This window comes from Astatotilapia calliptera, chromosome 19 (genome assembly GCF_900246225.1).
Source record: "Astatotilapia calliptera chromosome 19, fAstCal1.2, whole genome shotgun sequence".
Classification (NCBI taxonomy): Eukaryota; Metazoa; Chordata; class Actinopteri; order Cichliformes; family Cichlidae; genus Astatotilapia; species Astatotilapia calliptera.
In genome coordinates, this window is record NC_039320.1 from 12,071,571 (window position 1) to 12,096,321 (window position 24,751).

The window sequence follows — 24,751 nt, forward strand, 5'->3', positions numbered from 1 at the left end:
AATAGTAGATGCCAACACTGCAGTATTGTTTGGCCTGTTGATATGATGCTTTTAAACCACAGCTGCATAAATGCAAAAGATTCAAGGCAGCACGATGATGCTAATTGGTAGCTGAGCTCCTGATCATGGAGGAGGACAAATAAACAAACTCACAAGACATTTCATGCATTATACTAAGATATATAATGTAGAAAAGACAGTTATTCATTTTAATATGAATGTATACGTGGACAAAAACAGAGCTCAGGCTGTGACCCATACACCGCACAGTTAGTAGCCTAATTTTCCCATAAACTACATTCCCATCCAACAAACATCTAAACAAATGAACTAAAATAATGATTGCAACACTCCTTAGTTTAGACTTAAACTTTATCATTAATATTCTCATTACTCGAGAAGAAAACAAAGTACTGATTATTAAATCCTTAGCAGTGACCCTTATGACCTTTCCAAATCTAAAGGTGACCTTTCGCCATCACGCCCCTCAGCTTTTTGAACCACCTGCCTGAGGAGATAAAGCTCCATGACTTCCTTTATATCACTTATCAAAAATTTTTAAAGCTTTGTTTGACTTGTCTTTTATCAGCTCTTATTTTTAAATTATTTGAGCATTTTTCTGCTATAATTACTGTATTGCTTTTGTTCTTTTAATGGTATTTATTAATTATTCTGGCATTATTCCACTTTTGCTTATCTGTCAGCCTCCCTATTTACACGTGCTTCTTAAATAATATTGTTATTATTAAAAGTAGAGTTACCTCATAAGAAAGTAATGTTAAGTTAAATGCACTAATCGCACTAGCTGCTGCATTTTTTATGCTGATAGTTTAGTGACCTGTGACTAATATCTTATCGCCAAGTCCAAAGAATTATGGCGGCTTTATTCTCGGTCACTGCTGACGTCTGTTTCTAAAGGAAGAACATTTTCATCCATGTTTAGAGTCAATTGAAAGCTGAACCATTTACAATAGTTTACGGTTCAGTGATCAGACGCTTCTGGGACCGTTCCAGCTGAGAGGTGCATGGTGATAATGGGCTGTATGCATTAGCGGGGTTATGATTTTGTTTTGAGTATAGTGCTTATTGACTGTGTTGTGAGAGGATGTTATGGAGGAAATACTTTTTAATGTTTCACCTGCATTGAGTTTTATATATTCATATTCACACTCTCCCTGAATTACATCACAATTTGCTATGTCTGCGGTGACTGTTAGAACTTTATTGCTATGCTCAAATCAAGTTGGGTGACACTATGTCACAAGATGCAACTTATATCATTTACTGGACTGGACATTAACTGTGAAGTGTTATTTTCTGCTGTATTAATTGACTTAGTTTGTGTTTGTCCAGCACTTGGGAATGCACAGAGAATCTCCTTTGTCTATGTTGTTTGTTGTTGTTCTGTGTCTATTGTTTCAGTCTTGGATTAGCCAAAGTTTCTAATACTGAAGTCAGTGCATTTTAAAGGAATCCATTTGCTCGTTTAACACAGCGTTTAACACAATAGTGCCCTGCAGACTGTTCACAAAGCTGAGGGATCTGGGACTTAACAGCCGTCTGTGTGCATGGGTGTTGGACTTCCTCACTGGCAGAACTCAGGTGGTGAGGGTGGGCAGGTGCTTCTCCAACAGCATCACCATCAACACAGGAGCACCTCAGGGATGTGTCCTCTCGCCACTGCTCTACTCCCTCTACACTTCAGACTGTGTGGCCACCCATGGCTCCAACACCATTGTGAAGTTTGCTGACGACACAGTGGTGTTGGGTGCCATCTCCAACAACGATGAGATGGCCTACATGGATGAAGTGAAGAATCTGGCATCATGGTGCCAGGACAACCACCTCAAGCTGAACGTCAGCAAGACCAAGGAGCTGGTGGTGGACTTCAGAAGGGGTCAGCACAGAGACTACAAGCCCATTATCATCAATGGAGCTCCAGTGGAGAGGGTGCAGTCCTTCAAGTATCTTGGTGTCCACATCTCCTCAGACCTGACATGGGCTGCCCACATTCAGGTCCAGACCAAAAAGGCTAGGCAGCGCCTGTATCACCTACGACAACTGAGGAAGTTCAGGATCTCTCCAAAGATCCTCAGGATTTTCTATACAGGCGCTGTGGAGAGCATCCTCACACAGAACATGACATCGTGGTTTGGGAACAGCTGTGTGAAGGACCAAAAAGCTCTCCAGAGAGTGATCCGTACAGCAGAACGCTGCTGCAGGATTGCTCTCCCCCCGCTTCAGGACACCTACACCAGGAGATGCCGGACTAGAGCAGTGCAGATACTGAAGGACCCGTCCCATCCTGGCAACAAACAGTTCCAACTTCTGCAATCTGGTAGAAGGTTCCGCATCTTCCGGGCAAGGACAGAGAGACTCAAGAGGAGCTTCTATCCCCAAGCCATCCGTGCCCTAAACACACACACCCGCCCTCTCACATCATCTATAATTGACTGAGACAGGACTCTTCCAGACACTAAACCAAGGCACAATGTACATTTCAATTCCTTTAATTTTAAATATGTTTATATTGTCTATCCTGTAAAATAGTCAGATGTCTATTCATATTAATGTACAGAATTCACCTGCTTGCTGCTACTACTGCACATTCACCCAGTGTGTATATATATATATATATATATATATATATATATAATGTTTTTCCTCTACACCCCCCCCCCCCCCCCCCCCCCAATTTTTTTGCACATGTCGAGGAGCGTGTCAGGCTACATTTCACTGTGTGTTATACTTGTATAACTATGCATGTGACAAATAAAGAACCTTGACCTTGACCTTGCTCCAGTCTGCTTTATGTACCTGATTCGTCCTTTTCTCTGATATTGGTTTAAAATTAACTCCTTGCTATGGTCATGAGGGCTTATAAACACTAGGTTCTTTCTAGGGAAAGTGAGCTTTCAGCAGCTGGAGTTAAAATGGCTTGTTTCAGATAAAGCATTTACTAACTGGATGCCTAAAAGGTCAGCATAAGACGAGTCCATAATTAAACACATAAGAGGTGGAAATGAACATAATGGTTCTCCTTTAGCATGTAAAACAGGACTTAAAAGCTAGCCTGAAATGACAAACTCTAGCCTTTGGATTTGTAGGAAGCCCCCTGGCACTGCAACCAGCCTAGAAACATTTTTATGTATAATGTTAATAAAAACAAACCTTGTGATTTTCTGTTTTTATTGTGGAGGGGATTACTCAGAATAAATATACTGCAGGCATATATTAAGTTAGGCAAATGAACAGAATTTTTCCTAATATGTTCCTAATAGGAATTGAAAGCTGGATCACTCCTACTAGTTGCATTTCCAGATTGGGAGGTCAGAATACCTCCATCAAACTTGACTTAAAAAAAATCCAAAGTGGGTGCTTTGAGCACCAACTGTTTGAAAGATGAGTGATTTTTTTGTTTTTGTTTTAGACCTTGTTGTTCATTGAAGACTCTCTGTGAAAATGTTACTACAGCACATCAGTACTCTGTAATGTGTTGTTATCAGCTGGTATTTCTAACAATGATAACCTGGCAGCTTGGATATAACGTCATTGCCACCTCTGTTTTCAAAGTAAATGGATCACAGATTTATATTAAAACAAGCCAGTATTGATCTTCTCATCTATCTCTTGACAGGAAAGAGGATGTTAAATGTGTCCTTTATCAGTCTTTATACTCTCATGCTAAGGACCAAAACAGTGTTCAAGGGCTATAAACTATCCATCCAGTCAATTTTGAGATATGGAGCCAGCTGTCATGGGTGAGGCAGGATACACTGTGGACAGGTCGTTAGCTTGTCGCAGGGCTAATACACAGAAACTGACCATTCAGTCTCACATTCACACATCCGGTCAGTTTAGAACAACCAATTAATAATCCAATGCATGTCTTTGGGCCGTGGGAGGAAGCCAGATTACCCAGAGAGAGCCCACACAAGCATTGGGAGAACATGCAACATGCACAAAAAAAAGGCCTAAGCCTGGATTTGGACCAGGGACCTTCTTTTTACAATAAGAAGATCCACTCGGCCACTGGCTGCCAATTCTAAAAGGCGGCCTTTTCCCTAAACCAATCAAAGAGCAAGTAAAACTGTGTCTGATAACAAAAACAAGGTGAAAAAATTTAATGAAAAGGGTACTACAGAGGGCACAAACCCCAGCTTCCTGGGTTAAAGTGTTGTGACTTTAACATTCATGCCATGGATGAATGCACAGAGGTAGGCCTCTGCTGCCTCAGTCTGGGTGATAGGTTAAAACTTTCCATCTGGCTACTGTCACTCCAAAAACCAATGAGTAAGAGTGCATTTGCATTCATATGTTTCTGCAGAGCCAAAAAGAAGGAGACACAGTGTTTTGGTACTTTTTGATTTGCAAATTAATTTACCGGGTTGAAAAGGGTCGACTAAATCACCACTGCAGATATGTTTGTTGAACCCAATCAGCCTCGTAGTGCAGCACCAACAGTGATCCAGGTAAATAGGTTAAAATAAGAGACCAAGAAAGAGCAAGGGAGGTTAACATTTTGATGTGAGACTGGGTTGTTTGAGTGTAAGTGAGGTTCCTATCTCCAAGGAAGACTTATTTTTGGGTTTCTTAGCATTGAATGACATAACTGAGGGAATCAAGAGCCATTTAAGTGATGCGGGGAAGCTGTTTTAGCTGATCAGAAAATCTCAAAGACCAGCAACAGCATAAAAAAACATTAGTCTGTCCCTTATCTGCACTGTTACTGTGTCTTTACTGTACTGTACTGTTCCAGTTACTGTAAATTGATACATTTTCTATGCTGGTTACCATTCTGTGATAGGGTTCCCATTCTCTTTATTACACTCTGATAAGATCCTCCTCTTTTATTGTGCAGTGATAGGGGCTATTAGTTCAGCTGGCTGCACACTGCAGCGTTTGGACAGGAGTTTGCCCCAATTAGGTTGACCTGTACTTATGAAGAGGACATGCAGTGAAAACTCCACATTGCGGTTTTCTCTTGACACAGAGTTAAAATTTTGAGTGGGATCACAATGTCTCTCCTTAATTAGCTGAAGAAATGTGGACAAATCTAAAGAGCGAGTCAAGGTCTCAAGAGAGGCGCAAAAAAATGCAACAAAATACCAGATTGCTGCATTAGCATTTGTAACAAATGACCTCAAACCTCATTTATCTTCTTCTTGTTCCAGCTTGGGTAACATTAATATTTCATGTGAAAATTTACTTTTTTTAAAAAAAGAAAAAAAAGAAGAAGTTTCTGACCTTTAACTTGCTATTATTTGACTTTTACTATATCGCTGCTCATTAGTATTGTATCACTGTGTATAATTAAAGCGGGCTGACAATTATTTTTTAAGCCCGACTGTCCCTATATAAAGAGCTTTGTTCCTTCTCTTTGTGTTGCAGAGTTTTGCAGAGAACACCATGAATGAGCTGCTGGGCTGGTACGGTTATGACAAGGTGGAGCTGAGAGACTCTGACAGCCTGGAAATAGGGGAGACACCACAGCACATCTCTGTCCTCAAAGGTATACAGCTTTAGTGGAAAATATGATCAGATCATGTTTCATGATCTGATCATACAGGCATGTTGTTTCTGTGTTAACAGGCAAGCCTTATTATGGAGCCATCAGCAGATTTCTGTACTTACTTTAGTCCTTACTGGATTTTGGTGCCATATAAATAAAACTGAATTGAATTCAACTGAAATCTAGTCAATATAACCAATATAGCCTGAATATAAATGATGGGTGTAATCTCTGGTTTCTGTGGTCCCTTTCTAAATACCTAACTTTACTTTATTTCCTGATTTTCTGGAGAGGTCCAGTTCAGTGAGCAAACAGCTGGTGAGCAAATCACCTTACACTCAAAGTGTCTTTGCCCCTAATTCAATTCAATTCAATTTAATTCAATTCAATTCAATTCAATTCAATTCACTGCCAAATTACAACAACAGTCGCCTCAAGGTGTTTTATATTTTAAGGTAGAGACTCTACAGTAATCCAGAGAAAACCCCCAACAATCCGCTCACTCTCTACGAGCAAGCATATGGCAACAGTGGGGAGGAAAAACTCCCTTTCTATAGGAAGACACCTCTAGCAGAACCAGGCTCAGGGAGGCGTGGCCATCTGCCACAACCAATTGGGGATGAGGGGAGGGAGACAGGACAAAATACTCTTCCCTGTGGAAGAGAGCCAGAGATTAATAATAAGTAATGATTCGAATTCTGTATAAGTGAGTGAAATAGTTGAGTGAAGAAGAAACACACAGTGCATTATGGGAAGTCTCCATTAACCTAGGGCTATAGCAGCATAACTAAAAGACGATTCACCCGTGATTTGATCCAGCATTAATTATATGCTTTATAAAAAAGGAAAGTTTTAAGCCTATATAGAGTTTTACAAGGCTGTAAACAGGTTTATTTTAGCTTTCAAATCATACTTTTAAGGATTTCATCCTATTGGAACTGAGTCGCCTTTGGAGCCAGCCTCAATTGGCCACTAGAGGAACTGCAGTTTTTGGCACTTCCACTTTGGCTGCTTTTTAATGGGTTGTCATATTTACAAGATGTTTAAACTCTTTTAATGTCTTCTGAATATCTACTTGCCAAATCTTTTGTGCAGCATAATCTTTTAATCTGCTACATGTGCTCAGAGCTGAATAACTTTGTAAACTTTTAACTGCTGTTTGGTGCTGTGCAGGTTGTGCACTTTAGGTTTAATGCAGCTTGTTCAACCTGCTGCAGCCTGAAAAGAGAAATCACACTAAAACAAACATTAAAGTTGTACGTTTACAACCAAAACAATGAGCTGAGTGATGCTACGTCAGTTGATTTCAGAGAGGTCTGGATTTAACTTAAAATCCAGTCATTTTTGAGTATTTTTGCTTCTACATTGGTGGAAAATATTGAGTCATAATTTAGGTGAATCCTGGGCATTTACACTCAGAGTATTTGCAGCAAATGCTGCTCATTAGTTGGTCAGTAAATGCTTTATTTTACTTAACTTTTCCCATCTAGAAAACTCGTTGCCAAAAATCCCAGCTTCAACAGAGAACAGTGAAGGCTCTCCGGATCGAGCCAACAGCTTTCATTCGTTGCCAGCCTCCAGGAACGGACTCACAGAGACCTCCACCACGCCGTCCACCTCCACGCCCAGCACCAAGGAGCATGGCAACCTGCCCATCATGGTCCCCATGATCCCTCCGCCACTGATCAAGCCCCCTGCAGGTACAGAGCACTAATGCCATTTTGGAGAGATTAATGCAGCAGATTAATTGATAAAGTAGTTTAGACTTGCATGTAAGTATGCATGCATGCATGTCCTTGATTTTTCAAGAGCAGTAAAACGTGATGCCTTCTAGAAATAGGAAAAAACAGTTTAAAAGTTGGCACACCAGCCACATCACAGCTTGTGTAGAAAGTTACAACTGTTTTCTGCTTTTATGTTATGAGGAAGGTTATTTATTAAATTTGCAAAAAGATCAAGGTCATTTTCAACCCATCGCTGATTGCTAATATATTCACTCAAATGCCTGAAAGCAAGCAAACACACACACACACACACACACACACACACACACACACACACACACACACACACACACACACACACACACACACACAGAACAGTTGTGTCTCCAGTCTGAAAGAAGAAATGTCATAGACTTAAACCACACCTGCTTTCCAGACAGACCGGGTTGCAATGAAGATACCTAAATGCTGATTCTCCAGCACTTAGCATGGAAACTCAGGATTTATGCAGTTATGAAGGTTTCGGTTTGTGCAATGGTCTGAAAGCCTTCGTATCAGAGCAGAGGCAGGCGACTAATGAGCTAGCTACCTGCTGTACACCTTGTTTTTCTCCACCTGCCCAAGTGTCAATATTACCCCATCAAGTCTCTGAGGAAATGTCCACGTTACTCGGCCAGACAGAGGGCTTCATTATCCCTTGCGTCTGCTGTGGACAGGAGGCTGGTACGCCCCGGCGAAGGGAGCAAGCCTCCTTGGCATCGCCCAAGAGGAGTCCCCGCTGGCCCTGCCTAGGCGGGGAAACAGATGGTGCGGTCCCACTTAAAGCCCACCAGCACCAACTAACTACCCGGCCAACACCTCCCTCAACTCCCCCACCCTCCAGCTCCACACATACACTGAATTATTCATGTGCCCCCGCAAAATCCGACAAAGGACCTTTTGAGGTGCAGGTACGGCGAATGACGGTGGCATTTAGTACGGAGGCTGCATAATTACTGGCATGTTTTTTTTCCCTGCTCATGCAGATGTGAGTGTTTTCAGATGAGCTTGTTAGGATGTGCCAGGATGTGGGAAGGCGAAAACAACTCCACCTCAAGATGTCTCTTTGTGTGAAAATGTTGAGATACTGTGAAAGATGTTGTGATTTCATATTGGCCTTCGATCCTGATCATTATGCTGCGGTGCATGCATTTTTTCGAGCAACGTACAAACCCTGATCCACCCACTCAGTCAGCTTAGAATTAAGATATTTTGTCTTTTTTCTCTAATCGCTGCAGTGGGCAGCTATTCAGATAGACACAAAAAGGCAGAGAGAGTATAGGAATGAGAGCAGAGGGGAAGCTAAGCCATAAAATATGCATGTTGGGTCTGCTATGCTGTCTTTAGTGCCCCAGGGAGTTATTCCTTTAATTGTGAGTTAGTCTTTACTTAAAATCTGATGGCCCTGTAGATCCATTAAGCTCCACAAGAGGTGAAAAGCCTGGCCAGCGTGCGATAGGGAGGTGAACAGAGGTGAAAGACTAATGGGCCTGCGTTTTTTCGCCCTCACACCCGCGTATAGTCATAATGTGATAATTGGGAGATACTGGAGGGAATCTCGGAGGATCTCTCTCATTTCAGCAGCAGCGGCACTAAAAGCCCGCAGCTCATCATCAGCAGTCACAGTTTACCGCAGAAGAGGCATTTCGCTGTCACTGAGGGTCTGTTAAAATAATTTGTTGACCACACAGCAACGCGGCAGCTGCATGCAATACAATTACATTCACGGTTAAACAAGGGAATACATTTGTTGTTGTCATAAACATGATTTCGAGAATTAAAAGGGGAATGTGAGGGGGTCAGCTGCAGCTGTACTGTTTCATTTTCCTTATTTTCTGTCATATATACTGTAACAATGCTTGGTGCTCATATTAAACACGCCAAACAGCATATATCCTGGAGTCCTATGAGCCAAAAGCTCAGGCTTCAGAATATTCTTAACCCTCCTTTTTGTTCTCTATGCTTGCATCTAAATGATGTCATAGAGATGTGATTTTTCTAATATGATTGACTGATTATGATTGATTTCTAATGATAACTGTGAATGCAGTAGCTCTACTCACCAGCAGTTCAAGTCATCAGTTTGCGAGAGGCAGCCAATCAGTAGAAAGTTAGCCTTAATGGGAAAGGAGCTAAATCAGCTTCAGCCAGAGAATGAACTAATGTGCTGCTCCGAGGCTCTGTATGAGATAAACGAGAACTATTTTGAACTATGAATTATGCAAAGCTACTCTACTAGAGTCCAAGAATAACAATACCTAGAAATTACCATAACGGGTCCCCTTTACCAGACAGATGAGCCCTGGATACCTTTTAAAAATCCTTTTTTAAAAATCTTTTTTATCCCAGAATAAGCAGAAGTCAAGATCACTATATCTCACTGTAAACTGTGGTAGGCCGTTAAATGTGGCCTAAATCCACACACTTAAAATAATACTTTATTTTTATTTATGAGTCAGTCCCAGAACAGAAATTTTCATTATGTGCTAATATATGTAGCACCTTAATTCTGCCTGTTATTTTTTATCCCCATGTGGCCTACATGTCCCTGCCTCTACTATTTGTTTTTTAGCCCCAATGGGGCTCAAACAAAACATCCTGAAACAGTCTACACTGCAAATAATAACAAAGTCAGAAAGTGAATTTCACTTGTAGCACTCAGGACAACTTACACAACTGCTATTTCAACATGAAAACTACCACTAACTAGATAAAAGGCAAATTCAATTCAGTCTCATTTATATGGCACCAAACCAGAAAAATGATCACCTCAGTGTGCTTATTGTATGCTAAAGACCCTACAATATTAAAAAGGAAACCCCAACAATCAGATGACCACTTATGAGCAAGAACTTGTAACTAACGTCAGGCTCAGCTGGGGGAAGTCATCTGCCACAAACCGGTTGGGGGTGAGGAGAAAGTGAAGTGTCAAACACATGCCTGATCAAACTTCTCTACAAAGGTCAGATCTGCAGTTTATTATTTCAGCTTGTTGAATTGCAGTTATGCATCATATCTGCTGTCTGTGCAGTTAGAAAGCCTCATCTCTAAATGAATTGTTACATGCAGTTTGTTTGCAATTGATATTGCAGTTGCTGTGATGGACGGATAGAGAAGATCCAGCCAGACTCATATATGAAAAGATAAGCTCTAATCTGACCATGATTCACTGCATCGCTCACAGTTAGATCATGCGGCCTGTGGTGCAGTAAAGCATTATACAAAGCTGATTTATTTTTACATGTTTATTGACTCTTATAAAAGTCTGCTGCTGATCTCAGTAAATGGAAATGGATGTCCCCTTCCCAGTGTGGATACAAGAGGGCGACACACTGCAGACAGTGCTCTGCAGGAAATGCAGAAAAAAAGTAACATCAAACAGATTGTTTTCTTCTACTAATCTACTGTGGTGTCATTTTCATTCATTCGTCCTTTAAACTGACAGTATTTTTGTGCTGTTGCATACTAGGAATATAGCGCATATTAATGTCATTTAAAAAAATATATATTACAATGTTATTGTAAACACTGTGGTTATATTTTTAAGGGCTGAACTCCATTAGTTAAAGTGTATAAATGTTACAATGAGAGCAGTAATAAATTCTAAGTATTCCATAAGGCTTCAGAGTATGTAGGATTTTTCTGGCTCCTGAATTATTTTTCTGAGGGGGGAGAAAAAATATCCCACACACCATCCAAATGTGAACGGTGAAAGGGTTCAAAGAAGCCAAACTAGTCTTTGTTACCAGGCTGTAAGCATGTTTATTTCTCTTGTAAGGTTCAAGATTGACTCACTTCTGTGAGACATTAGAGGAACTGCACTTCCATGTTGGCTTTGTTTCTTGCGTGTCCGCTTGGAGAGAGCGTAGTCGGCAACACACATAACCCAGAAGTGGTACCTTGAATAGCGCTTTTCTACTATAAGTGAGCACTCAAAGCAAACCTTATGCATCGAGTGACACACATTCACTTTTTTCCTGTACATAAGACCAACAACCTTCTGAATGGTACCGTACTGTACAAAGTCCCAGAAGTTCCGATTTCTTCCTGTCTAGATTTCAAATGCTACACATTTCAAAATGAAGACATATCAGTGTGGATACGGCCCAAAGTGTGCCTGTTTATTTAGCAGTTAACAGACATCCTATAGCTCCAGTCTTTGCTGAAACACCATAACCTTAATCTTGTTGTGAACCTGTAATGTGAATATATGTTTATCACAGCGACTGTCCTTGTGGGCTAAATTTGTATATGTATTCAGTTTTTCCCCTCATGTTTTTTAATTTTGTTCTTTTTCTTCCTTTCCTCTGCCCTAAAAGTGCTCTCGTCATGAATAATTTGGGAATTAAAAAAATAAAAATAAAGTGTGGTTTCACATTAGGTTTTACTGTTTATATGGAGACGGTGGAAATCAGGCTTGTGTAACACGGAAAACTTTTAACTCATGTGTTCCATTTGTGTGAAACACGCCTCACCAAACTTACACCTTTGATGGCACAAACTATCAAGAGGACGCTACACCTCACAGAGACTCCTGCGTCATCTTCAGCAGCAGCAGAATACATGCTTTTGTCCCTTCAAGTTCTCTAATACCCACAGAGCACAGCCATAAACAAGCATTTTCCCATATCCCAGGCTCATCCGTTGTGGCTACATTTATCCATGGCAGGGCTTCATTATAAATCCTGCAGTGGTTTTGTGGCTTGAGTCTTGAAAAGTTTTATCCAGTTGAGCAGCTGGGCTTCATCAGTGGAATTAATGCCTTTATGGTTTGTGTGTTTAATACGTGTAGTTGCATACTTTGTCCCTGCTGTGCACTTTTTACCTTCCATATAGGATAGGTTGTAATCAGTATCAGGCTCACTTTGATTACAGAATTTGAGAATTGTACCACAAGGTTATTTTATTGGACATCGTATTAGAATATAGTAAAAGCCCTTGGTGTAAAGAGCACATCATAATGCTCATTTCATTACCTCTCCTTTTCTCTGTAGACGAGGATGCGTCCAATGTGCAGATCATGTGCGCCTGGTGCCAGAAGGTCGGCGTCAAGCGCTATTCTCTGAGCATGGGGAGTGAGCTGAAGAGCTTCTGCAGTGAGAAATGCTTCGCTGCCTGCCGCAGAGCCTATTTTAAGAGAAACAAGGTAACATCCCTTCCTTGTCAACAGCTTGACTCTTTAATATGATGTATTTTAGACACTTTTCAGAGACTTTGTGTTACAAATCTACTGGTGAGACCCAGAGAAGAAAGTGAAATCCCCTCCCCCCAACAAATATCGCGATAGGTCTGCAATTGTTAGTATGATAGGAATGGTTACTGGGTATAGTGTGAATTGGTTTAATAGTGGTCATCATCTCAGAATGTGTACATGTTCCACTCTGAACAATACTGATGCTTGGTCAGGGTACCAACCCCCCCTCCCCTTTAGCCTCATTTTCTCACAGTATCATTTCTCCTTAAAGTGAACTAAAATTTGAAGAAAATGTGTATTTCCTGGCCAAGTGGTTGCTAGAGGTTGCTAGCAGTCACCATGAAATCTTAGACTTACCCCTATTCCTGCAGGCTTAGAGTGACATCCTTAATAACTGTTAGTCGTTAGGAAAAACAGTGTTTTTCACAGCCATTTGGCAAGTGGTTGCTGGAGGTTGTTGGGGGTCACAAAGAGATTTACTGTGCTGCACTGAAAACCTCTTCAGTAGTTTTTGCAGGTTGCATGGTAAAAGATGCCAACTTGTTTGCAAGCACTAAACTACTTGCAAGCATTAATGAAACTGCAAACTTCTTCAAAGTAAAAGTTACCCTTTTAAATTAAAACATTTTACTTTGATAGAAAATCTTCTCCATTTCAGTTTTGGTGCAGCAGTTTTTGTTACTAATTTCCCCCAGCGACTGCCAGCAACATTTTGCCAACAGGCTGAGGAATAAACACTTTTCCCTAGCAACTGGAGGTTGCCAGAAGTTTACCAACCAGTCTCCTGGCCTGTATGACTTGCAACCTAACATCTTGATTCTATTCACACATTATGTATCTGTTTTACTGTTAGAAGCAGAGTATCAGCAATTAATATGGTTCCCAAAAACTAGAATATCACCCATCAAGCCTTTCATCTTATTAACACACCATATTCTGCCGTATGTGAAAAGCTTCATCTTATCAACCTAAATTGTGACTTGGTGCAACAAAAGGTTAAATCTTGTTTAAAAATGGCACATTTTTGGCTACAAACCACATTAGCAAATATCAAAGTTGTTATTGTGTTGCCATCCCTCCCCCTCCAGTTACTGTAGTTAAATACTCTCCTTTCTCTCTTGTACCAAAGCTTGGATTTATAAGGAATTATACCGTGAGTATGATGTTTTACTCTCCTGCTTGTCTGTCCTAAAATCATTCAAACATAATCACTCTTCAAGCACTGCACTGAAGCAGGAACCATAGGGGAGCACTTAGACTACGTCTCTTCATTTCAGTTAGTGAGATTCAATTTTTTTTTTTTATGACACTTTTTCCCCAAAGCATGACAATCAAATTGAGCCTTGCATCTACTGTACTGTTGTATGTTTTTAATTTTTTACCTTTGACACTTCAGCTCATTTGCTTTCATAGCGAGTTTGTAGTTTTCATTGTACTGAATGTTGATTCTGTTGATGTCAAGGAGTCTGACGTGGTGAATCCTCGCAGGGGAATATGTGACAGTTACAAAAAGCTATGAGTCTTTATATCAGATCAAAACGCTTCTTTTGAACTGGTTTTATTTTGATGTCTGAGCTCCAGAGGAGGTCAGAAAAAAAGCACGTACAGGTATGTGTCACGCGGTATGCAGCAAAGTAGGCGAGGCAGCTTCATATCAATCAGAGCTCAATCAGAGAGGCTGTAAACAGGACATCAAATACAAGATTCATCGCTGTGAAGGAAGCCCCCTGCTATGAATCAGTGGGAGGGGGCCTTGTGTGAAATTATCCAGAAATGAAAGGCAGTTTATGTAAAGTGTACATATACATCAAAGAAACAGAGTTAATAGAAAATATAGTTTGCACACGCCCCATATAATACATTTTGGAGGCCTCGGTAGGTTTTGTAATTCCAGAATATCTCCTCTGTCAGACTGCTCAAAAGAAAATGTCCAAAATACAAATTTAAATCTTACTTTACACTTTGGAGGTTTATGCAAATTAGTGCATGTTTAATGAGATTAGACCACATTTGCAAATGTAACCTTCAAGTGACCAAGTGGAGTCATTTATGATCCCGGTCGTATAGTTATATGTGCTGTTGTGAAACGATTCCTGACGTGACTTTGTCAGTCTATTGTCAGCTCACTGGTGTGGCAAAGATACCGGAAAGTCGTGTGAGGTCATTTATAGCCCAGGAAATACATGCACTAAAAAAAACTATTGTAATACTCCACTTCTGATCACTACACTGTAATCTTTTGCAGTGAACTCTGGATAACAGACTGTGAGTAGAAATATCTACAGCTGCAGGAGGAGCAGTAGATCTCCCTTGAGGTAGATAATTAATAACCAAAGCGATGTTAAAAACTGCTTAATTTTATAAAGCCTTTGCATAAAAAAGGCTGAAAATCAAAATCATTGCATTAGAACATTTTAGAGCATGAGTCATGGATAAAGTAAACAAAGGCGTGAATGAAATATAATGAGACTGTAAAATCACTCACTAATACACACTCACTGGCTACTTTGTTAGGTTGAATTGATCGTTATTGCAAATCTCTAATCAACCAATCACATGCAAGTAATTCAGTTCATTTAGGTAAGCAGACATAATCAAGACGACCTTCTGAAGTTCAGGCTGAGCATCAGAATGGGGAAGAAAGGTGATTTAAGTTACTTTAAATGTGTTAAAGCCAGGTGGGCTGGTATGATCATTTCTCATATTGGTGACTTACTGGGATTTTCCCACATGAGCATCTCTATTGTTTACAGAGGATGGACCGACGGTTTTCTGATTAATGGAGTAATGAGAAGGGAAAGGTCTCAATTCAATTCTGTTAAAACCTTTAACTCTAGTATGTTTACAAAATTAAACAATTTGGACTTCATCCAAAATGTCGATATATGTTCTGGAAAAGTACACACATCAGGTAAATGTTGGCTGTTTACGTTTCCAATATACAATATACAAGACTAATGAGCTCTGCATTACATTCTGACCTTATCAATGACATTTTTGAACAAAGCGGAGCTGAAATGTATTGTGATGTGTGTTGAGAACAAATACAAAGAAGCAGCAGTAGTCTTTCCACTTCTCTGCCAGCTCTCCCCATTAACCTGCTCCAGACTTCTGACAGAAATTTTCAAAGCATGTCGTATGAGTGCGGTGACAGCTCCTCATGCAAGTAATAGTTTTAGAAAAGTTCAGACTTTAAAACTCAAAGTGAGGGGAGGGATAATATTAGTCTTGGAAAAAATCTTTTACATTACGAGTTCTCACAGTCAGCCTGTTGTTCTGCTGATGCTTCAACATGCCCTTGATTATAATAACAATACTATTATACACTAATATTGTACATTTCTACCCCTCAGCTGCAAAATGATTCATCAGTGCAATCAGTCGGCTGCTTCTTCAAAAACACTTCATGAACTCGACTGCTTGATGCGATAACATTTAATTAAGTATTCCACTTTAGCCTAACAAAGCACACAAGCCTCTTCTGATATTTGGCCTGTTAAAAATTAAAGGCATGTTTTGTATGGAAGTCAATTTCTGCCAAATGAATAACAAAAGAGGCAATATCTCAACGTCCAACTTTAAGCTTAAAGTTTAAGTTCTGCATGACTTTTAAACCCAGACTCTGCGTTATTTATTTATTGGTTTATTTTATATGATGTAACTCATATAATCAGGAACATTTAAAGCTCCCAATAATATGAAAAAACAGAATAAAAACCCCAAACAAAACAAATTTCCAAGATATTTCTCAAGAAATACCTCTGAAAGACCACAGCTTGGCCTCCTAGTTTACTACTTACAGTCCTACTTACAAGGCTATGAACTGATATTAAAGTAAAGGACAAACCAACATAAAGTGCTTTAGTAAGGTGCTGCAGCATCAAATGCTTGCAGAACAGCATCAATGCACATTGGCAATTATTATGCAAGTTTTGGGAACTCTACTACTGGAGTGCCAACCCAATATCTTTCACAGGTATTCATTTAGATTGAGATCTTGTCTCTTTAAACTGTCCATTGAATCCTCGTGCTCTAAAGATGGGTGGCTTTGTAAGTTTGTAAGTGATGACTCAAATTGGGATAAAAATATATCATCGTAGGACAAAAGCAATGACTCAACACTACTTTATGACCTTTTCCTTTAACACGTACTCACCACAAACGCATGGAGAGTCAGTTCACTAGCGATGCCTTTTAAGGATGCTCAAATATCATTACAGACTGCATCTAAAGAGTGCTCCTCAATTTTTTATGGTAGCCAGTTCCATAGACACCAATGCTAGTGGTTCTAACTTTGGGGTGAGCGTTTCTGTGATGGAGATCCAAGTGTGGCACTAGGTCCAATAATATTCAGCTTTTTTGTTCAGTGGAAATGTATTGTATGTTGGAGGTTATAAGTGGACCCATCCAAAACAAAATCCACTACAAGATTAAGTTGTTTCCATGAGTACTTGAGTACTAATTAGCAAAACTGAAAGTACGTGCGATGCCTGGTTAGCCAGCCTGTTTCTATAGTTTTCCAGGTAGATAAACAATAAATGTGTAGCTGTCGTCTTTTGTTTGGCAGTTAAGTAGCCAAATCTAGATAATAAATCTTGCAGCTGTCATAGTAAAATCCAACCTAATGTAGCACGCATTATTACTTTATAAATGCTGATTTATGGATATTTTTAAATCTTAAGCTGTGCATGTCACAGTTAAGGGTTTTTGCTGAGCATTTTTCTCTTATCTTTGCAGCAGCAGAGAAAAAAATATACAAACATAGTCAGTTATGTCATGTGTAGTTTAGTGCACATCATGCGTAGTTTATGGTAATATGTTCATTTATATACATACAGCATGTTCTCAGCCAGTCAGACATGTTGGGAAAAGGCCTGCTCTACCACAGCAGCTCAGATTCTATATTTTGTCTGGCTCTTGCACATTCATGCAGGTCATTTGTGTAAATGATACCCATGTGTTTCTTTTCTCATGCACCCACAAGGTTGGCCACAACAACACAGCCTCCAGGCTTTTTTTTCCTGCTTAAAAAAAATGTCATGGCTTGAAAAAAAAGAGTATCTTATGTCTACGTGTGCTTTGGCTGGAGGAGCGGAGACATGGGGGAAGGAGAGGGGGGATGCAGGGGGTGGGCAGCGGCTCTGGCATTATGTTGCATGAAATATCTTCAGCTGCCTCATCCATGAAACCCAATCCCCTCCTAGGGTGACTATGGCTGCTGCTTTCTCACATCTCTACATAACTCCACATTCTGTAGTGCCTATTTGAGTGTGGCGAAAGATGATTGATAGTTTAACTCAGGCTAATCACTTATGTGCCTGTTTACTGTGCGCCTTAAGCTCCTGGATTAGTTTGTATGGAAAGTGCAGCTTCCTCCCCGCTCGCAGCACTCAATTATTCTGTCTGTCACCTCACACTGTCTGCTCACTTTCATTCTCTTTTTGACCATTCGCTATTGATTCAGAGGCACCACTTGGCTCTTTTTCTTGTTTGGTAATTCGCTGCAACCTAGTCCCTTCCCCGTGCGCACATTATGGCGGTTTGCGTGGTGTACGCTGCACAAACCAAATCTGAGTGGAAAGATGCCAACCAACGGAAAAGTTCACCGAGTTTTCAGCTCCAATCTTGGACAGTTTGGAGGATTAAACTAGAATTAAGGGTGGAGTTTCAGCTGGAGGTAAAAGCTGCTTAACTGTCACACTTTTACACGCAGCTGTATGTTTTCCTACTTTATCTGACACCCACACATACGCCGATAAACAAGCTTTCTCATTGGACACAGTGCCAAGATTAAGTTAGGCAATTAGCAGTGATGGATTACGCTCCGTGAGTGTGAAAAAAGGTGGAATGAGAGCAGGCTCTGCTTTGCATGTACGCGAAACACATTGTCTACAAATCATTTAGGGCTGGATTTTGAATGCAGGAAGCTGTAACAAATGCTTTGCTGTGGCATCAACTGTGATGAAATGTTGCTTGTTGCTGTTGCAATAGCTCCAACAATCTTTTTTTTTTCTTCCATCCTCAGCTGGCTTTGAGTTTCTCAGCTTGAGCTCCTCAAAACACAGTTGGGCTTTAGTTTGTAATTTTGCATCTACTTCTTATCTTTTAATTTTGCATTTGTACAAAATAAAGAAATATTGCTCGCATGCTTGAAAGAAAGCAGGATTTTTGCTTATATGCAGGTTTATTTAAAAAGTTTAACCTATTTTAAAGCAATGAAATCATTTGATTAAACCTTAAACTGCAATATTTGCAATTTCTGTGACATTATTGTACATTTTTGAGATAATTACACCAAATTTCTAAAATAGCTGGAATTATTTGATGGATTTGCTTTTACTGTACTTATTTCTTTTGTTTTCTCTATCTCAAAGCATCAAAGTAAAATCATCAGTGTTAGGTTTCCACTTTACTGTAATCATATTACACTTTACTGTTTGACTAATGTCATACATTACTAAGTTAAATTCAGTAAATTTCATTACACTTACTAATCACACTTATAGTTCTTGTTCTTGATTGCCATTAGAAAAAAATAACATCAAATGTGCACACATCCTGTCAAGAGCTGAATTTTCAAAGGTAACAAAAGCAAGTGACTCCATTTCTGCCCATTAATGTTATTGCAGTAGAATCACTGTGGTCACAGGCCACAGCATGTTTCTGTTACGTGCTCTTTGAGCTGGTTTTCTTCATCTCGGCATTTGGCTTTGTGTTGATACCCAAACACTGAGACAAAGATCTTGTGCATTTCCTTGTTAGAATAAGGATTTGTGCCAGTGTGTGGGACTGTAGCATAAGGTTTGTATTGTTAGCTGGCAGTTATGTGACAGTGTGACTCAGGCTACCCTGCTGAGTATTGCAAAAGTAATGTAGTGAGTGCTGTAATGAATTACTTTAATCAGAGAGAAACAAGAAGCGAGTTACGGCCCAACGCTGGCAGTCAAGTTTTAGGCATGATGAGGACATTTTTTATGCGAAATTCTTGGAAAACACTTTGCTACCTGTGAAGTAATCATTCTTAGTGTTTGCAAAGGTTGTAGGGTATTAGGGTAAATGCCTAAGATCGGATATTAATTGTGTATGTCTTTTTTAAGCCATCATATGCACAATACTCCATCTAATTATCAAAATCTGCCAAACCTACAGGTTTAAGTCATGAGATATATAAAACATTTATGCAAAGCAGTTATAAAAATTTGTGAATCTGTAAGAGACAGAATGCAGGAAGTCCAGTGCTTCCCAGCACTGTTTTGTTACTGAACTACTGCACTTAATAGGTCAATTTTTTGGTTTGTGTGAGGTATTTTAGTACAAATAGTCTACGTGTTTTGTTCTTGACAGTGCTTTGCGCATTCTTTCCTTTTTGTTTCTTCTGTCTAGTGCAGTTTACTGTGATGCATGAACATATTTCCCCCTCAATATACATATGAATGTTCTCTCTTCTTTAAAAAGTAGAATTTTCCTTCCAGGCTAGAAGTCAGCATCTAAAGAGTGTTCACTTTGGTACAGAACAGCAGTCAGGCATGCTTCCACAAATAATAATCTGGTAAATAGACACTGAAAACAAGACATTGTGGAAATTAGAAGATGAGGATCAGTGTCATCCATCCATTTTCTTAACTGTTAGGGCTGTGGGAGAGCTGCAGTCTATTCCAGTGTACGCCCTGGGTAGGTGACCATTCCCTCTTACAACCATTCACTCTAGAACGATCGGTTAACCCAACAAGCATGTCTTTGGACTGTGGGAGCCCCATGCAAACACCAGGAAAACATGCAAACCGGCATGTTGCTCAGTGATCATTGCACCACCATGCTGCTGGAGTGGACCATTATTCTGGCAAAATACTATATCTAAACACTTTCACCCCTCTGGTTTGCAGAAAATGAACTTTTCACTTTGGTGTCACTGACATATTCAGGTTTGAAGGTGAATTATAGCCTTTTTCAGCTTATCTATATCGCTTTTTTGAACTTATGAACTGCTTTGCGAGTTTTATCTTTAGACGTGAGAACTACAAAACTATGCATGCTACACATGCTGCACATGTCTCAACTTCTAGCAAAAAGATCCTCAGCAGAACCAAATGCAGAACATTAGGAGTATGTGGTGTATATTTTAAGGATTTATGGAAACGTGACAAAAATGCACAGCAGGTAGTTTGAAGAGCTTTCTAAATTGAGACAATTAGAAAAATAACAAATTTCTGCCAAACAAATTGAACAGGAAAAGGTTTATGAGGTTTATGGCACAGAAAACCAGAACAGCACCACAAGCAGAGAAAAGTGCATGAAAAATAAATAATCAAATAAAGAAAAAACAATGAGTGAAAGCAGTCGATTACAAGGAGCATAACCTGACACAGGTGGGGAAAAAAAGAAGGAGAAAAAGGGAAAAACGGGACGTTGGGTACTGGAGATATGCAAAGAAAGGTAATTACCAAAATAAAACCGGAGTGGATGTAAGGGAGGAAGGATAGGACAGAGGAAGGCAAAGAGACGGAAGAGCTGGAGACACATGAACATAGAAATATCAAAAAGAATAGCAGTAAAATTAAACAGGGACCAAACTCAACTGATGCGTACACTGAAGACCACGACAGCATGACACATTGCATTGAAATGTATGTTACATTATCTTTGCGTTTCTGCTGGTTTGGTTGTTTTTATGAAGGCTTCAAGCATAGGAGTGTGCAGGGTGATGGTCTGTAGAACCTGTTACTGTGTGAGATTGCTTGTGAGGAATAGATCAACTAAAACTTATATTAGAAATATAAATATAAAATACAAGTTAACTTCTTTGGGTTTGCAGTGAATATTTCTTCAAGCAAAATTGAAATCATGCAGTCTTTCTTGTATATATAATTTCATTTTTTCTTTATAAGTCTTTATGAAGAAAACAGCAAAACTGCATGCACGTGAGCCACATAATTCGTAAAAGCATGAAGCGGCTAGGGAGGAAGCCTCCAGTTTGTGTCACACGGGTCGTTTCTGTTGCAGTGCGAGGCTTTTTGTTCACACCATGAAATGCCCCCCCTGGAGACCCCAGACCTCCATCAGTGTCTTTCCCTGGGAGCTCCCTCCAGGCGCGAGGGGGCAGAGTGCCGCTTCATGTCAGCCCAGAAATGTCACATCACCTCAAACACGCACACGTCTGCTTCCACACAGCCCCGTGGTTGCCTCCCCGCTCCGGCAATTTGCTTTTGCATCTCCACCGCCTGCCGAGGAGGGCACGCGCCCAGGAGAGACGCGTAGGGGGGGCGAGGGTGTGTGAGCATGCACGTGTGTGTATGTAACTGCTCCTTCTGCGTGTACGAATGCAGCTCCTTGTGGAAATTTTGAGTGCGCGATGAAGTGTGTAAAGTGTCTAGCAGTTACGAAGCCTTGAGGCCTGCCTGACACAGCTGCAGGGCACAAAGAGGAAGGTGATTATCTCATAGCTGCCAGCTATTCAGCTCAAATAAAGACAAAAGTAACTCCGACTAACTAGGAGACTAAAAGTGAAGCCACGTACATGAACTTAGAATGTGTTGGTGTCATTTCTAAAACTTGCACTCAACTCACATGAAAAGTGCAATAAAATGTACTTTGTGTTTTATTTGCAGGTACAGTGGCGATGTGCAATTTAGCATTGCACAGCTCACAGCAGATATATTAAGATGAGCATTTGCTGCATTAAAAAATAGAGATTTAGTAGAAGGAAACTGGCCTGCAACATTATATATGCAAAAGTTACATTTAGAGCCACATAAATGTTCAAGAGAGGAACATTGATGCATATGTTGCTGTAAAGAAAGTGACTGGAGGGTTTTTCTTGTTTGTTTGTTTTTTACCACTTCCCACTTGCACACCCTTGTAAAAATTTAAGTGTAAAGATCAGAGCCTCATGCATGCATAAATCTCCAGTGATGCTTTGCAAACAAAATCGAATGGTTTGTCTTTCCAAGGTGCAGAGAGTAGAGGCAAACTTGTCTTTTGATTTGGGGGGGTGCGCCCGTTCACTTCCTTGCCTGACATTTGCATAGTGCCAGGATTGCACCTTCATTTCAGGATTTGGGATGAGCTCTAGTGCGCGCGGCTGTGTTTGTGTTTGGATTTGGAAAAGCCTGCCTACGAGCGCCTTTCTTTGGGAAGTGCAGCTCTTTTGGCAGGTGATGGGCACACACACCTGGACGTGTATGCATGCCCAGATGGAGGCTTGCGTGGTGGCAGCTGGTGTGACGTCCCGTCAGGACGGTGGAGCCGGCAGAGAGGAAATCAACGTGCGATGTCCTGCACTAACTAACTAACTATCAATCTATTTATTCATCTATCTATCTGTCTGTCCATCTAGCCATCTATCCATGTCTATCTGTCTGTCTAGCTATCTATCTCAGTCCCATCCCCTTTATCTGTGTGGCTCCCTGTGTGTGCCTCACGCCTCGTTCGCAGTGCCAACACCTCATTAGTACAATATGCAAATGAACTGGCGCTGGGCCAGAGGGTCAGAGCACAAACTGGAGGCAGAATAATAGCACAATGGTGCATCTTTTTGTGTATCAGAGAGAGAGAGAGAGAGTGTGTGTGTGTGTGTGTGTGTGTGTGTGTGTGTGTGTGTGTGTGTGTGTGTGTGTGTGTGTGTGTGTGTGTGTGTGTGTGTGTGTGTGTCCAAATGCCTGCCTAAAATTATGTGATTGTTTATGTGTGGTTACCTGACTTTGAGTCAGTGCGATGTGTCCGTACCCAAACTCTGGAGCCATATGTAGGTCAGCCTACACCTCACAGCTTCTAAATAACCATGACCTCATAAACCCTGTCATGAAAGGTTGGAGAAAACAAAATCAAAGTAAAAATACCCCCCCAAAAAATGTGCCTGTTATTTTGTAAATTCTCACAAAACAAGGTTTTCTGTCAAATCTGTACACTGTGTCGTTTCTGGTACAAACAACAGCATGCTTCGTGACTCAAGACAGCAGTATCTTTGCACCAGGCTTGGAATGGGAAACCCTACCTGGAGGTGATGAAAGCAGATGGGAGTGGAGGCAAACTCAATCAGTCTCTGGACTAAAAATGTAAAATATACGCCAGAGTTGCCCTTTGGTATCATCGAGAGATGAAGAGAGCTGGAGGCCAAATTACCCATGACAAATCAAAGGTTGCAGGGAGCAATTTAAAGGGAACATAATATGAAAGAGCGCTACTCAAACCAGCGGTTCTTCTGTCAGTGCACGGGCTCAATTTGAAATGTCAGCTTCGGGGCTGCAAACGGCATGATGTACATGTCTAATCGAGGTTAAATCTCAATTTCTGATAACAGTGTCTCAGCACCCCTTGGCTGTAAAATATGAACTAATTTGATCACACTGGGGTCTACATTATATAAAAGTGCATTTCATTTAATGAAACACAATGGAGCCATTGGGCACCGTGCCAGACAAAGCTTCTCCAATAACCTCTTTGTAACAGAATTGCCCACACCTGGCACAGCAGCACTGACTGCCTCAGTTTTCACACTGCACATAATGAATGACTCACAGGGTGCAGGAGAAGGTGGCTCCTTTTCCAGCTGGCGCAAACATGTAAAGGAAGTTTGTATTTTAAAAGCATTGCCATGGAAAGTAAAAGCACAATAGCTATTCGGGCAAATTAATCACATTATCGTTATTTGAGGTTGTATAACTAATAGATAGGTTACTGTAAATCCTACAGTTTAAGCCCCAGTATCTTTCTAATCAGCTTTAGCATATTTGGAGTCTGCAGCATGTTCAGATGCATTTAACCTGAGCTAATCTGATTCATGAAGAATGTGTGCCCATAAATATGGAGTAATTTGTGTATGCACTGAATGTTTAATGCACAAATCCCAGATTCATCATATTTTATTTACGTTTATAGCATCCTCAGCTCACACACGCTCACACACAAATGAATAGCTTAAGAAAATAAGCTAAACCGCCATCATTCCCGAGGGAAAACATTAGAGGTTTGCCTTTTCTGGCGTCACATCTTTCCCCCGCCGTATCCTTCAAGGTAAACGTGTTTCCTTATATAGCAAAATGTAGCCGTGACAGTATTAAAATTACACATGGAGGTTATGCTCCTGATTCTGATGGTAAGAACAGACTTGGCAGGGACACCAGTTTTTCTAAATGTTTTTTATGCCTGTTGGGAACATCTCTTTGGTTTTGTTGTCCGGTTAGAGCGTTAGCTCGTTTTTGTCGAGGTATGTTTCCGCCTATTGAAACCCGAAGATCAACAAATTATATATTTTTTATGAACTCCTGTGTGAGTCTCTGTGTCATT

The 24,751-nt window shown here is 40.4% G+C and overlaps 1 protein-coding gene across 6 annotated transcripts in view; it reads left to right on the forward strand.

Moving 5' to 3' along the window:
- sobpa (sine oculis binding protein homolog (Drosophila) a) overlaps positions 1 to 24,751 on the forward strand; it is a 75,088-nt gene that overhangs the window by 29,719 nt on the left and 20,618 nt on the right. For 4 of the 6 annotated variants that reach the window (XR_003270571.1, XM_026151071.1, XM_026151073.1 and 1 more), the window contains exons 3-5: positions 5,392 to 5,512; positions 7,003 to 7,212; positions 12,270 to 12,421. Coding sequence is in view for 5 of the 6 variants with exons in the window: in XM_026151071.1 (XP_026006856.1) it covers positions 5,392 to 5,512; positions 7,003 to 7,212; positions 12,270 to 12,421 (483 nt within the window). In the remaining variant the exon portion in view is untranslated. Of the gene's footprint in view, positions 1 to 5,391; positions 5,513 to 7,002; positions 7,213 to 12,269; positions 12,422 to 13,598; positions 13,623 to 24,751 lie in introns of all 6 variants that reach the window. The other 2 variants (XM_026151072.1, XM_026151074.1) reach the window with 1 other exon arrangement.